At 27.5% G+C, this 17141-nt stretch overlaps 2 protein-coding genes across 3 annotated transcripts; one reads left to right on the top strand and one right to left on the bottom strand.

Moving 5' to 3' along the window:
* Positions 1-718: 718 nt before the first annotated feature.
* Positions 719-2938, bottom strand: LOC111281231 (uncharacterized). The gene has a single exon (XM_089757118.1). It carries the CDS (start codon positions 2103-2105, stop codon positions 909-911), a length of 1197 nt encoding a protein of 398 aa, XP_089613244.1. The 5' UTR covers positions 2106-2938; the 3' UTR covers positions 719-908.
* Positions 2939-11047: 8109 nt separating this feature from the next.
* Positions 11048-14214, top strand: LOC111281093 (FCS-Like Zinc finger 10-like). 2 transcript variants are annotated; one of them, XM_022868698.2, is made up of 3 exons: positions 11048-11337; positions 12467-13572; positions 13662-14214. In XM_022868698.2, the coding sequence occupies exons 2-3, from the start codon at positions 12551-12553 to the stop codon at positions 13813-13815; spliced, it is 1176 nt and encodes a 391-aa protein (XP_022724433.2). In that variant the 5' UTR covers positions 11048-11337; positions 12467-12550; the 3' UTR covers positions 13816-14214. The 2 variants fall into 2 exon arrangements, with proteins under 2 accessions (XP_022724433.2, XP_022724434.2); XM_022868699.2 differs by lacking the exon at positions 11048-11337 and having other exon boundaries at positions 12407-13572; positions 13662-13975.
* Positions 14215-17141: the final 2927 nt, after the last annotated feature.

Raw genomic sequence — 17141 nt, 5'->3', positions numbered from 1 at the left:
GCTTGCTGGACAGGACTCAAAATTGTCAAAAATAATGTTAGGTAAACGACTAGAAGATTTTGCATGTGCGTCTCTTTAAATTTCTAATACTACTTGACGCCTTTTTTAGTTTTTTCCAGTGATTCAGCCAATAACTTATGTGGGTCTAGAGCAATCTTAACTCGGGAATATTCAGCTCCAGAACGGATACTTTCTACGGGGCTGCACAGCTAACTATCATGGATTTGAATTTAAAATCATAAATTTTCTCCAAAAAAAAAAAAAAAACAAGGACAGAAAGAAAGAAAGAAAGAATTTAGAACCAGAAGCCAGATCTTGGGATCTACTTGCCTTCTCAACCAACATCTGACTGAACTTCAAAAATCTATCCACTCCACCTTCAAAAATCTTCTAGCTCTTTCTGTTTTTTCTTTTTCTTTTAACATGTACAACACCAAAAGGCAAGTTTACAGATATTGTTTCTAGTGCGTATCTAGCAAAAAACGAGTAAAGGACAACTTATACTGTCCAAGAAGTCAGATCACTGCATTACGTCTTAAGTTTACACTTCAACTGGACCAGCCAACCTTATTTTCACGAGAACAAACACTAGAAATACAACTACCCACTTACCTGCAACAATGATGTCAATAATCACAAAGTCCACGTTTTCAAGCTTGATCAATGGTGACAGCAATTGATAGAGGAAAAAAGAATCATCCAGATCTATGCATTAATGTGGTACAAGTGATAATGCGAGTAATGATATTTCTAAATTTAGTAAAATTTCTACTTGATTGATACAGCATGTCTAGCGTTATTATTGTTGCTCATGGTAACAATTAGCAAAAGGCACCAATATATTATACAACAACATTTTGCAGTCAACATCTAATCAACATTGCAAAGATAACTGGGTTTTGCATGCATTACCTACTAGCATTCTCAGCAGAATCATTCTCCTCGTCGAAACCCTGATGTATTTTTGCAATTTCAGCTTGTGCTCTCTCCATGATCTGCTGCTTCTGCATTTCCAACTCCCTGTGAAAATCCATTCTCATCTTCTCTAATTCCAACATCTGCTGCCTTTTACTATTCTCAATCTTTTCATATATATCACTAAATTTCTCAATAGAATCTGCAAGCAATTTGAATGAAGAACCCTCATCACATTGCCTCCTGAATCTTCTCTTTTTAGGTGGCAGTCCATCTGAGACATCCTCCTCACCATCAGCAGATTCTGAATTTGCTGGGCTATCCCTCATTTCATCCAAACCATTTGCACGGTTCAAATAAACCCTAGGGTTCATGAAAACATACTCACCCGAGTCCAACCCACAAGATAGCCCACCCTGCTGTGGAGGAGTTGACATTAAAATATCCATCTTCTTGAAATAAACCCATTTGCTGGCGGTAGCACCAGTCTCTGCCAGCATAGCCTTCTCCTTCTTATACTTCTTCTTCAAAGTATCCAATCGATTCCGACACTGGGTGTCAGTCCTTTCAATCTTTGAAACCTCTGAAACCTTTTCTGCAACTTCTTGCCATTCCTTGGACCGAAGACTTTTTCTCCCACATTGCAAAAACTGGTCACCCCATGCTTCTAACAAAACAAATGTCTCACGCTCAGTCCAATCTGTAAGAGAATTTCTCCCACCATGTGAGGGCTTTGGCACCGATGGAGCTGTAACTGCTGGTGCTGGTACTCGAGGAGCAAATTCATAACTTGAGACCAAACTCTTCAATTTCCTCTTTTTTGGGTGCCTCTCCAATTCAACATCATCATTCTTTCGATTATAACCTTTCTGCTTATCACCACCTACATTGTAATCATCCTCATCATCATCTAGCTCGTCATCGTCGTCATCATCATCATCATCCATATCTTTTCCTGCATACTGAACACCATTATTTTGCATATGATTTTCCTCTTCCTCTCCCAAATCTTCCTCATCTTCTTCTTCCTCCTCGTATTCATCATCATCAACATATTGATTCCCAATCGGTCCAGAATATGGAACATTTCTTACAGGAAGCTTTTGGCGATTCAAAGAATCATAACCCTGCTGGTGACTAACACCATACGGATTTGCAAGGTATCTAGCATCATCCCCAATGTCATCCATTAAAACCAAAAATTCAGCTCAACAAAGCCCAAAAGTATCCCTAAAAATCCAAGCCTAACAACAATAAAATTTTAAATAAAGACCTACAAAAAGGATACTTCCCCTACACCTTAGTAGGTTCAATCCCAAAATTTCCTCTTCCCTATCCAATCAAACTTCAAGAACAATATAACAATCGTTTATTTTTTCTTCAAAAAACAATCCCTCTAATTCTCATCAACAATCCTACTCCTCGAGAACTCCTAAAACCCTTGAATCATTTCTCTTCATAAAAGGAAAGAAAGCAATACCAAGCTTCTTTATTATTCAATCAAACAAAAACCCATAAAAAAATTACTCGAAAAATAACCTTTTTCAACTCTAAATCACGGAATTCTCAATCTTTCAACACCCAAGTTAACAACATCAAACCCTTCATTGCCTAAATAAAAATAAAATAAACCACTAAAATTCAAGTTACTTTTTCTTTTTGGCTGATCTTTTTACTTTCCAACTCTTGATCACTGATTTATCCTTTCCCAAAAATCAAATTCCAATTAACCCCATCATCCCCAAAATCAAAAGCCCTAATCTTTAATTAAATCAGAATCCGATTTAGAAAAACAACAAAAACCCATCAAAACTTACCGGAAAAAGTGCTAAAAATTCTCAAACTTCTCTTCAACATCAAACCTTTGTTGAAGTTCTAAGAAGTCTCTAACTCAAAATTTAAAGGAAAATTGAAAAGTTCCATTTTTGTCTTCTTGAAAGAAAATTAAACACGGAAAGGGGAAAAAATTGTGATCGTGGAGAGAGTTAAAAACTGGGAATAAAAACAAAATAGGGATAAAAAGAGGATTGCTGCTATTGTATGCCTTATGCGTAGTTTTTTAATAGCAGGCCTTGATATTTATGAGCCCATAAGGTCAAGGGATTGTCAAATGGGCTCCATGGCTATTTGGGCTTGAGTTGTTTATCATTTTTCAGTTCAAGTGAAATCAAAGTGATAAATTGAAAAAGTATATTTAAATAAATGTATTTTTTGGTTGCTTAGGACGCTGTGGTATTTGGAAAAATATTTTTTTATCAGTTTATTATGTTTAATATAGATAAATTTATTTAGATCATTCTGACAAAAATTTACTAAGCGAAACCTAAAAACCCTTCGTTACTCAACTAAAAACAAGAAATTCAAAAAATAAATTTAAATCAACGTCATATCTTTATTAAATTGTACATATTAATTAATTAATTAATTATATTACTTATAATTACATAAATGATATGTGAATTGTGGCATCCTTAGATTTGTTAGTAAATTTTTAAATAAAATTCAGTGTATAAGATAATTGAAAAATATATGATAAAAATAACGTACCATTGACTTTCTCTAATTAATAATTATTTTTAGCATTTTCGACATTATAGGATTATCACAATTTCTTATATATTTATTAAAATTTTTAAATTACATCCTTTGTAAAAATAAAATAAAGTAGTGTTTGGTATGAAGTGATCACTCAAAAGTTATAGTAATCTATATATAGTGATTAGATTACCATATTTAATAACCATTTAGTGATTTTACGTGACAATAATTTTGGATCACCAAGAGTGATTAGATCACTATCTTAAAGAGTTATCTAATTCTCATCTAAAATGGTGAAAAACTTTTTTCATTATAATGAAGTGATATGTAAAATTAATAATAATCAATATTATTCATTTAATATGCGAATTAAAAACTTTTTTCTTTTTAAAATTAGTTGTAACTATTTTATGTTATAATTTTTATATTTTCAAACTAATATTCATTGTAACAACTTTTAAAATATTTTTTATGATTTTTTATAATTTTTTAATATAATATTTTTGATTTTAATATATTAGTTTTATTTTCCAATTCAAATCTTTTTTTCGTAATTTATATTATAAAAACTAGTTTACTATCAATAAATTTTTTTAATTTAATAATTTAATTATATTTATTACGAAGTAAATAAAATATTACTAATATTTTATGTATAAATTATTATCCTTAAATAATATTGAAATTATTAACTTGTGTAACTATTATGTTAGCCTTGAATTGATCCTTATTTTGAAATGACAAAACATTAAAGCTAAATAAACGTGATCAAGATTTTGAAAAATGATTTATTTAGTAAATGTTATTAAGTTTTATATTTTGTTACTAAATAAATAATATGATTTTTAAAGTTTAAACAAATATTTATTGGTGTCATATTTTTCAAACCAAATCTATCTTTAAAGATTATTTATTTGAGCTTAAATAAAAGTCAAATTGTTGTTTTTAAAGTGAACTTATTCATTTTGGACTTAAAACAATTTTGATAATATTGGTTTTAAGAAATAGATTAACTTAAGAAAGCTGTTTTACAATAATAAAGTTTTCCAACATTGAATATGTTTTATTTTTTTGTATTAATTCACAAGGTTTTAATATTTGAATTTTATATGGTTGGAAAGCTCTTTGAGATAACTTTCTAATGGATTAAACAAAATAAAAATCTAAATTTTCTAAAAAAAGATTTTGAATTTTTACTAGACACACTGCAGTTGTCTAGAAAACTGCACAAGGGGTAGATTTGAAAATTCACTATAATTCGTACATAATGAATTAGTTTATGAACTTTATATGGATAGAAAGCCCTTTAAGTCTAGTTTCCAAATCTTCAAACGGTTTGTAATAATCCCTTACAAAAAATTTAATAGGATTATTCAAGATATTTTTTAATAATCCCTTACAAAAAATTTAATGGGATTATTCAAGATGCTTCTTGTCAAAAACATGTTAAATAATCCTAAAAAATTCTTATAAGGGGATTATTAAAGGCGTTTTATGCCATAAACACCTTGAATAATCTCCATTAAATTTTTTGTAAGGGATTATTGAATGCATTTTTGGTCAAAACACCTTCAATAATCCCATGCCATTTTTTTGGATTATTGAAGACGTTTTTTGTCAGAAACACCTTGAATAATCCCTTACAAAAAATTTAATTGGGTTATTCAAGACATTTTTGACTAAAAATGCTTTGAATAATTCCTAAAATTTTTTATTAGAGGACTATTAAAGGTATTTTTGTCCAAAAATGCCTTAAATAATCAAAAAAATGGCAAGGGATTATTGAAGGTGTTTTTGGCCAAAAAAGCCTTCAATAATCCCTTACAAAAAATTTAATGAAAGTTATTCAAGGAATTTTTAGCTAAAAATGCCTTCAATAATCCCTTCATAAAAATTTTTAGAAATTATTTAAGGCAATTTTTGTCAGAAACACCTTGAATAAGCCCATTCAATTTTTTTGTAAGGGATTATTCAAGATTTTTTTGTCAAATACACATTGAATAATAAAAAAAAATGGCAGTGGATTATTGAAGGTGTTACAAAAATTTAATGAAGCTAATTTAAGTCATTTTAGCTAAAAACACCTTTAATAATCCTCTCATAAAAATTTTTTAAGATTATTCAAGGCATTTTTTGCCAGAAACACCATGAATAACCTCATTCAATTTTTTTGTAAGAAATTATTGAAAATGTTTTTAATAAACATGCTTAGAAAAAGTGAGTTAAGTTTAGGTTTTTTAGGAGAATATACATATTTACCCTTAGTTATTATCAGATCGATTAATTCGGTTATCAATTTTAAAAACCAATAACTGATTAATTTAATGAATTTAATCGATCTTAAAACCGACTATAACTGAAAACTGACTAGACCAAATCGAAATAACCATATTTCATTGGTTTCGGTTAGTTAAATCGGTCTGAACCAATAGCTGCTCACCTCTACATATAGTTTTTACACTTCCAAAATGGTTTATGCCTTCTCTTTTGGCTGCCTTTTAGTTTCTTTTTGTTGTGAACTTTTTGTAGCCATAGCTTAATGTCTAAATCTATCAACTATTTAAACTACTATATCACTTGTTGGCCATACAACTTTTATGCTTCTACAATGACTTATGGTTGCTCTTTTGGCTGTCTTTTGGTTTCTTTTTGTTGTAAACTTTTAGCAGTCATAGCTTAATGTCTAAACCTATCAACTATTTTTATGCTAACTCTTTTCTATCCTTTCATTACAGATGGTTTTATTGTTCCAATAGAAAAAAAATACCTCCACACAGCTAGTAATTATTGTCTTTATGTGATGATCAATGAAAATACTTTCAAACTTAGTATCTATCCAGACCAATAATTTATATCTTCTTTATTCTATTATACCTTTCAACTTTAATTGTTATGTTTTTTATAATTTTGCTTCTATACTTATTTCACAACTTGAAGGTTAAGCTTTTTGTTGTTATTTCCCTTTTGCTTCTTACCTAATTTGCTTCAACCATTACTATGTTCTTTGTTTTTGTTTCATTTTAATAATAATAATAATAATAATAATAATAATAATAATAATAATAATAATGATAAGCAATTTCTACACTTTCATTGCTAAAAACCTTTTTGCCCGTGTCAACGTGCAAGTCTACTACTATTGTATTTGTTTATTACTAGAATTGGTTTACACTATTAAGTTGGATAAATTAATTATTTTAATATAAAAATAATAAATAAAATAAATAATTATAAAAAGTTAAAATTAAATATATATAGTATTTTATATATTAAGATTACATTTTAAATTATTTTTTAATGTTATATAATTGGTGTTGTATTTTTATTAATTATTTGATTAAATGTATGATTTTTTAATTTCTTTAATTATAAACTTTTTATAAAAATATTTAAAATAAAAGAAAAAAAAGGAAAATAACTTTTTATTTTTTTATATCATTTATATTTATAATTATTATTGTATTTTTATTATTGTATTTTATTTTATTGTAGATAATAAATGATAAAAAATCAAAATTTATAAAAATAAACCTAATTAAAATTTAATATCGAACAAACTTTGACATTTCTTTCTTCAAATCCAATTAAAACCTAACTCATTATGTTTGAATATAATTAAAATCTAACACAAAAATACATTTAAACCCAATAATTTATTAAACTTTTTTTTATCAAAATCAATAGCTATTTGACAAATAAAAAGTAATTTGGTAGCTAAATTGTGACTTGCCCCCACTTAACGATAACTTTTATTTTATGTTATTGATTAATTTACTTGTATAAAAGATATTAGCACATTTAAAAAGCCATCTATAGACAGTACCAACTAATCTTATGTTATCCTAAAAAGGACTTATTGACACTAGCAATGGGTGGTTAAGATGTTTAAGGCTGTTTGATGCAAAAAAACTACAAAAGTACTCTAAGGGCTTGACAAAAGTGGGTAAACTAATAGAACACAATGAATGATGACTAACAAAAATAGATTGTAAAATAAGGGCTATTTATTAAATTGCAAATGAACAAAGTTCACCATTAAGAACAATCTCTAAGGGATATAAAAATCACCATCCTACGAATACTATGCTTGTATACAAAATTAAAGAAATTCACCACTCTAGAAAATCTACGTAAAAGATATAAAACTTTAGAATAATCTAAAATATTACTTAAAGATAAACAAAACTCTGATGTTTAGTACTAAGTAATGACCAAAACTAAATAAGTTTGGAACATTCCTCCAAGCATGGAAACACATAAGGACTGTTGTTTTGGGGTTGCCAAAATTAATGGGATTACCTTCAATCTTGCTAAAATGGTATCTAAAATCATGAGATTTGCATGTAAACACAATAAGTTGTAGTATGAACATAAGTAGTCTCCCATTTACTCATGTAAATACAACATTTTCTAATTGAAAACGTGTCTAATATCTATTGTCTAGGTTTGTCTATGAATCTGATCATATTCTTATACATTTTTATGCTTTTCTTTTTCAATTAGTGTGAACACAACCTCTCTAATCCAGTTCACATAATTTCTTTATTTGTTTAGTGGATTAGGATCAAGGATAAGCCCTTTTTAGCTTTGGATAAGTTCTCCTTAGTTTAGGCTCAAATTGTAAAATGTAAAGACATTCAAGTGTCAACTATCTAAATAGTCTTTTATTCTTAATTAAATTTCATTATTTGAAATATTAGAAAGTTTTATGTTTTCTCCAATATTTGGATAGAATTCCAAAAAAAAATCTCTTACTTCAAGAGTATCTAAGAAATTTATATTTTTAAAAAAATTTTACCATTGGATTAATTTAAAATTTAAAGAAAAAAGTTTATTTATTTTTATTTTTGATTTTACCAACCTTTATTTTTACTAAATATTTTTTTTAAATTAAATAAAATATTTTTTATTAAAATACTTCCAAAATCTTTCTAACACTTTTTGTAAATTCTAAAAAAATTCCTCACCTAGTAATTTCAAGCACCACTTGCAATTTTCTTTTAATTTCATCATTGGAAGAATATTAATTTATTTCTAATTTTTTAAAAATTTATATGATACAAATAAATAAATAAATAAAATTATAAAAAAGTATAAATTTATTTGTCCAACATATATATTTGGTTTTTTTTATTATGTTTGTCGATGATCAAAAACATGTTCCTAATATAAAATTTTAAATATGTATGTAAATAAAAAAAATAAGTAAATTAATAAATAAAACTAAAAAGAAAAAACAAAACAAAATAAAATAATAAAACGATGAAAAAATTTGATTGCTATGTGTCCAAAGCAAAGAAAAAAAATACCAAAAGTTCTTTCTCCAAATTACTCCCAACCAATTTATTTCATGCTTTAATTGATCCTCTAAGCATTTTTACCATATTAAATGTTACTGAAATTGAGAAATTGAGGTAATTTTAATGGTGCATTTGAATGAAGAATTTTGAAATTAGCAAAATTTTTGAATGCTAGCATTTTAAAACGCATAATTCAAAATAATAGAATTTGTAATTATATTATTTGAATAATTATTTTTTAAAATGACTTTTAAATATTGAAATTTGATGAGAGAAAAATATTTATAATAGATAAATAATGATATTAGAGACAGAAAAAGAAAAATACTAAAAAAATATACAATATTGGTGTTATTAGATTTGTAAAAATATGAAAAATAAATTTTATAATGAGTTTTTGTAATTAAAATTAAGTGAAGACAAAAATTACTTAAAAAAATTATTATAAATGTTGACTTCTTACCATAGAAACAGGAAATTTCACAAAATTTACCCTTTTAAGTTGAATTTTTTAAAAAATTGAACTTTTCAAAATTTCTCATCCAAATTTCAAGAATTTTAACAATTTCAAGTATAAAAAAATTTTTATTAAAAATATTTTTAAAATAAAAATTTAAATATAATAAATTGATGTGAAAGAAAAAGTGATTAAAATAGTTCAAAATAAATTAAATTTAGATAAATTTTAAAATATTTTAATTAATTATTATAAAAGAAATGGCGAGATATTAATTCTAATTGTAAATATATGTTATAAATTAGGTTATTTATTTTTATTGATAAATTTAATAATCCATATATAAATTATTGATAATTTGAGTATTTGTATATATTTATGTTGTACTTTAACAAAAAAATTTATATCATAATTTATAAAAATACGAAAATATAAAAATATTTTTTTATTTTATTAAATTTATATATATTTTATATTAAAATTTTAAATTATATTAAAATTTAAATTATATTAAATTTTATATTATATTTTATATTACCAAATCTATTTATTGGTTAACGTAATTAAACGCAAAAGAAAACATCGGCGTTAATAGACGATTTTGGTCAGCTTTCTCTTTTTGTGCTTACAAAGGTAAACACCTACTTCAAAAGCTTTTCTCTTTATACAATACAATTGGAATTTTTAATATGTATCATCAATGGACCATTTCATGGTCTGAATAAAAGTTTTTTTTCCTTTACAAATTCTTTCACTGGCCATTTACATTTCATTTTGAAAAAGAAAATAATTGGTTTCCACTTTTTTAAGGTATTTGATTTGAATCCAAATAAAAAGGTAATTGGAATTTGATTTTTGAATGAAAAGCTAATATACATTTGTTGATAATAAAACGAAAAATTTTAAATGAATTTGACAAAAAAGATTAAATCAAGATTGTTACTTGAAAATAAGATGAAATTTAATTATTTTAGATCGACGAAAGCAGCCAATCGATCTTTTGCTAAAATATATATAATGATATTTAATTATTTTTAATAATTTAAAAAATAATCATATTTTTTATAAAAAAAATTATTTTTCAATGATAATTCATAGGCCTTATATCCTTCACAATTGAATTAAATAAATATAAATAAAGTCAAATATAGATTAAAAATTATTAAAAATCTTGGCTATGAACAAAATATGTTTATCAAATTTTAACAATAAAAAATTGGTAATAAATAAAATTTTTTTGAAAATATCCTTTTATGTTATTTTAATATCATATCTGTTTAGAAAATATTGCTTTAAAGACTATTTAGAAAATCTTTATATTTACTTTAAAACTACTAGATATTATCAGGTTATGTGATGAGTGCTTGTTTTTTTTTAAATAAAAAATTTAGAAAATCAATTACTTTTCTTTTATCAAAATAATAAAATTAAGAAGAGATTTGAATTTTAAATTTTAACTTGTTAAACTTAAAAAAAAAAAAGAAAAAAAAGAAGCTAGGCTTGCTCACATTACTGGCTATTTTAAGATATTTACCATATCCATAAAAATATTTTTATTATAAAATCCCAAAAAAAGAAAAAAAAAACTGATAATAAAGAATCAAGGAAGAGAAATGGAAATAAAAAGCTGATGATGAAGAAGGACAGCTAAAATATTAAAAAAAAAAAAAAAACACGATGGACAAAGTCAAGTGGAGGATATTTGCATGCAGTGTAGGCAAGTGTGACTACTTCACACACAAGAAACTCTTTTTCTTTTTGTATTCAACTCCAAAAGCAGGAGTATACACTCTTTTCTACAAATACATCGTATAAAATATGTATTTTTTTCTTAATCATGAGGAAGAGAGAGTGAAGAGAGAGAATAAAAGGAGAAGTACCAGAAGGCTCATTGGCTTACTGTTTCTCTGATTTTGATGCATTGCAGAAGAAGGAAAAAAATAGTTACTAAAAAATTTTAATAAAAAAGCAAACCAAAAAAATTGCAAAAAAAAAAAGAGAGAGAGAGAGAGAGAGAGAGTTTATTTTTTTTCAAAGCCAAAGTAAAATTATCTCTTCTGCATTTTGGGATTTTTCTTTTTTTTTTTTTTTCCTCTCACCTTTCAAGTTTTAGGGGAAGAATACCAGGTGGGTCTGTTTTATTTTTGCTATTTTTTAATTTTTTAGCTCTTTTATTTTTATTTTTCTATCAGTCTACATTTTTTAGCTTCTTGGATGTCAAAAAGGTTGGACCTTTGTTTGAAACCAGTTTGATTTTCATTCTTTTTGTATGTTTTAACTTTGACTTTTAATGTTATGTCTATGCTTGTTTTGATGTATGCGAGGGTCGTTTTTTTTTTTGGTTAATATTGATGCTTTAACCTTTTTTTTTTTCTTTTATTGAGTACCCATTTGACGCATTTGAAGTAAAATTTGCATTCTGTTTTAATCAAGCTTTTGTTTTTGAGTTTTTTCTTTTTGATGTTCTCACTTCTCTAGCTTGAAAGCTCTTCAAATGTGTCTGATTTTTGGGAATCTTTAAGATTTTTGATCAATGATAATCTTGGGTTTGATTAATGTTGATCATCAAAATCTATGCTAATCCCATTGCGGCTCGCTTCTTATTAGAGTTATATGTTGATTAATGATCGGCCTAGTTGTTTCTTTTGCCTTGTATGTTTATATAGTTCATTGTTGCATACAAGCTATTCAAAAGGATCGCCTCTTGTTCCTCATTGAGATTTACTTTATCATGTTAAGTGAAGGTCAGGGATGATTTGTTTCCTTCATTGATGCTCAAAAACGTTTTTTGATGAAGAGTTTTTTAGAGCTCTATTGAGATTTTCAAGTATTTTTGCTTCTCATCTTGCATTATTGAAATGATTCAAGGATCTTGTACTATTTTTATTTTTTACTGAAAGACTCGGCCAAACTTTTGTCTTTTAAAGTAAAATTGTTATGGCATTGTCCCTGTTATTGCATCGTAGCTTCCAAAATGCTCATTCTTTTGAGGCTTTTTGTGGTTGAATATGATATGATGATCTAGGCATTTATTTTTCTTTTGCCCCTATCTGTATATAACTGTATACGAGCTATGCTTCCACTTCTATCACGGTTGAATATTGTCATTTGGGTGGCCAAATCAATGATCTTTATTTTTTTCATGAGGTATTGCCATACATGGTACTTGCTTCTTCATGGCTTTGGTCATTATATTTATTGGTTTTGGTATCAATCATATTTGTTTTATATTGATAAATTCTTGATTCTAATGCAGTAAGAAATTGCTGGTTTTCTTGCTGAAAGATTGAGGTTTGATAGATAATGCAGTGTGAGAAAACATACTTTGCAATCAAGTTCAATGAATGGTAATCTGATGGCTGATCCTGATTCGAAGTCCTATTTTCAGTCTGATATATTGGGTTTAAGGCATATTAGAAGCTCACTTTTCAATATTCCTGGTTTCCTTGTTGGATTCAGTATTAAGGGTTCTTCAGATTCTGATACAGTGAGGAGCCCTACATCTCCTCTTGATTGGAGAGTTTTTGTAAATTTTAGCAACCCATTTAGTGTTAGGTGTCCTAGATCATCATCCCAAAGTAGTTATCAAAAGAAGTGGGACTGCAGTAAGATAGGTTTGGGCATTGTGAATTTGCTTGCTGATGAAATTAAACCAGATGGTGTAGACCTTGATTCTCCAAAGAATATAATATTTGGACCACAGGTGAAGACTAAATTTCCTCATTCCTCAAGGTATTCCCATGAATTCCTCGGTAATTATATGAAATCTAATTCTTTGCCTAGGAATTACACAATTTCACAACTTTTTCAAGCTGGAAAATCCAACACCAAGTCAGTTGATTCTAGTCTTGTCTTTGGAAATAAGGAAGTGCCATTAGAACTCAAACCAGATTCCAGCTGGCTTTCCCCTTCTTTTGTTGCCTCTACCCAAAAGTCCAATTTGAGTTCTAGATGTTTTTGTTTGAAGAATGGAACCACCGGCATTAATAGTTCACCTCTGCAAGTTGGCAGAGCATTTGAAGTAGATAATTCCTTATTAAGTAAACCAAGTTCACTTCCTATACCTCTCAGCCATAGCATGGGATCTCTCTCGACAGACAAGATAGAACTTTCTGAGGATTATACTTGTATAATTTCTCATGGTCCAAACCCTAAAACTACTCACATTTTGGGTGACTGTATTTTGGAATGTCACAACAATGAGTTGACCGATTTTGACAAAAAAGCAGAACCAGGAACCAAAGTGCCTAAACTCTGTAAGAGCACAGAGACTTCAACCCCTTATCCCTTTGATGAGTTTTTGAGCTTTTGTTACTCTTGCAAGAAAAAACTAGAGAAGAATGAAGACATTTACATGAACAGGTTTATACAATTCACATCCCCTTGTGACTTTTACTTCAGTTACATCTTGTTGTAATGACTGAGGCTGTTTTTTCTTCTGATTCCTGCAGAGGTGAGAAGGCATTTTGCAGTTTTGATTGCCGCTCTGAGGAGATTTTCACGGAAGAGGAAGTGGAGAAAACTTGTAATAATTACTCCAATGGTTCTCCTGAGCAAAGTGATGATGAAGATCTCTTCCTAATGGGTATGCCTATTGACATATAATGGGTTGTAATTATGGTTGCTTTTTGCAGGCTTCCATTCCAAGACTGATAAATTTGCTGCAAAGTTTAGTACCTGGATCATCTGTTCATAAAGAGCTGTTTATGTGAATCTGTTTGTAGCCATGGATGATCAATGCATAAATAGTGAGTTACGGATAGCACAGCATAGAGTTTTATTCATAGTCCAGAGACAGATATAATATTAGACTATTGTTGCATTATAATTTTGATTAGATGAGTTAGTAGTGGCCAAAAACCCCATCTTATCAGTTTATTTTATCTGTTATTACCATTGCTCTTGTGTGAGCTGTTGTAGAAGCCTTTTGAACTCGAAGAACTCATTGTTGAATCTTGAATCTATGCCGCTTTCAATCAAGTGAATGCATTCTCTTTCAGATAATTCTTTTTAGTCTGCAGCTGTCTTTCCTATTCTGGCAATATATGACAACAAAATGGGGATTAATCTTATTTGTCTGCCATAAGTTCTAGTTCATGAAGGTCAGTGAGGCTAATCGGTTTGCAATTTAGTGATGTCAATTTCTTGCAAGTTTGGATTTACATGGTTGGCTGTTAATGCTGAAGAACATTGTCAGACTGAATGCTCAGCTCCACGTATTGTTTTTGTCCATTCTGCTGTATGGAAGGTACACTGACATCTTCCATTCATCTAGATTCAAGTTTAGTATTAAAATTTCTGCATAGAAGTTTTATTTTTCCTTGTGATTTCTTAGAGAAATTGTTGATTGTGTTAGCCATTTGCACCTAGCTTTTGCTCCGCTCCAAATTCTTCTAGACAGTCACTTAATTTCCCTGACTTTCTGGTAGCTGTCTTAACTCTTTGTTTCTGTATTCAAACTTTCAAAGTGCGTATTGCAAAATAGGCTCGCGTGGCGTAGATAAGCCTGGATAGGTTCGAAGAAGGGCAAAGTTCAAGAACCACTTGTCACGTAATAAAAAAAAAAGTACACGTTGCATAGATGATTGCTTGAGAGGTCAGATGCTGGTTGACATCTTCCTGTGGTCTAAAAAACGCATGCAGCAACCAGTAGCTTGTCCACGCATCCCTTTATGTTTAGCCATAGAAAGGGAAATTTATCTGCTTATCTGCAAAAAAGTATCCCGATATTAAGCTTCAATCAGGCAAAAGCTTAGGCTAAGCTGATCCAAAGGATTTTGGTTTTAACCAAAACCAAGGATTAGTACTTGAAAAGAACCTGATTACTTGAAAAAAAAAAAAAAAAGGAAAAATAAATGAGCTCAAGTTATAATGATTTTTTTACATAAATATAATGGGAAGCATGGTCAAAGGAACTCACTCAATTCACTGGGCAGAAAATTATTGCATCTTTACATTTATAATTCTTCTAAAATTTGCTTTGCACATCATATGATTTTAGAACCATGAAATTTGGTGCTGAGGCAAATAACTATAATTAGTTAATAGTTTTTTAGAAGCACATACTTGACTATCAACAATCTTTTTTTTTTAAACAGGAGCAAAAGTACCGATGGTTTTGTTTACATGAGGTGTTGGTTTAATGTTTTAATAGTAAATAGGAGATTTTAAAATTTTAAATTTTACTCTATAGATTTAATTATTTAATTATCTTGTAATTTATTAATTAATTAACTATTTTTATTATGATGTAATATGAATGTAATATTTTTTGATAAATGTAATTTACAAAAAAGAAAATAATGGTTTAATGGACTCATATTTGTCATAAAGAAGTTTTGCACTCCTGCACTCATATTTAGAGATGATAATAGATCGGATCAGGATAAATTTTTGTTCATCCTAAACTCAATCCAACTTTATACTTATAATAATCGAATTTGATCCAATTTGAATTTTTAAAATTATTTTACACTTGAATTTAATCAAATCTGATATTATATAAAATCATATTCAACATGATCTGATCCAAAATTGATAAAATATTATTTTTTAAATATAAATATAAATAAATATATATAAATATAAAATTAAATAAATAATTAAAAATACTAAAATTTAATTTAAAAAATCAACTTTAAATAATTAAATCAAGTCAAAATTCATGGATTACCGATAAATTTACCTTCCATACTCATATTTTTATACTTTGTTATGATTTAGTGGCGAAACAACGTGATGACCTAATAGAAAGAGATACCCACTAATCGTCCAAATAAAACCTTAACGAGTGGATGATAGATAGACTAACAATTAAATGTAATTCATTTCAATTCTTTCATAATTGATAAAAATAAAAGTATGTTTAGATAATTGATAGTATTTACGGAGATCTAACATTTAAGAAAAAAAAAAAAAACTTCAATTTTAAAATTTTCAAAGAATTAATAAATGGATTTGGACATTTTCCTTAATCTATATTTTCTTTATTTTATTTTATTATTATTTTTTTAAGAAAGTGGCAAGATCTACTAGCTTTTTCACAATTTTCTTTCTAAGAGGCGGGTTCTTGAATTTAGTACAGATTTGCTTTGTGCAGGCTGCAGCTGACCACTGCTTTTTGTTGAAATTGGTGATAGATTTTGTCTAACCGTAGAGAACGTGACAAGAAAGCTAAGAATATTTACATTTTACAGAAAAGGAAAAAAGTTGTGTGACGTGGTAACACAGCCACCCAGGTTCAGGATAAATGTCAGTTTCACGTTTCTTACTTGCCAAATTTGCATTGGGTATAAAAGCTCTTGAATCCTGATCCAGCTTTTGTAATTGGACCTATATCTTTTTTCCAATTACCCATTTTGCCCCGTATAATACTAGCATAAAAATATGTAAGAATGAGGATAAATACTAAATAAATGAATATTCGTTATTATTTAATTTATTTATATTAGATTTGAATAATTATAAATGAATAATTAATAAATTTAAATAAAAAATTTATTATTTGTGACAAATTCAAATAAGATATGAATAGTATTTTATAGATTCGAATTAATTTAAATTTTAATAAATAATAACAAATATTAAAATTTGTATCCAAATTTATTAATTATTTTACATACTTGTGGAAAGTTTCAAACCTTAACAAATAGTATTTATTTATTTTTTAATTAAAGTAAATTTGAATTTTAAATTAAAATTTGATTTATTTTATATTCAATAAAAATTTTAAATAAATAAAATTTTTAATGAATTCAGATATTTAAATGGATAATATTTACTTAAACAGATTGAGATTTAGATAATGATACTAAACTTAAATGAAAATTTAAATAAATTCAAATTTTATAAAATATTAAATAAATTTGGATACAGATACTTAAAAGATAACAAATATCAATTTCGCTGCCATCATAGTAATATATAATAGT

The sequence above is a fragment of the Durio zibethinus genome, chromosome 28 (genome assembly GCF_047325235.1).
Source record: "Durio zibethinus cultivar Kanyao isolate XHJ-2024 chromosome 28, ASM4732523v1, whole genome shotgun sequence".
Lineage (NCBI taxonomy): Eukaryota > Viridiplantae > Streptophyta > Magnoliopsida > Malvales > Malvaceae > Durio > Durio zibethinus.
Note: the sequence above shows the minus strand (reverse complement) of the source record. Positions and strands in the feature narration are given on the sequence as shown.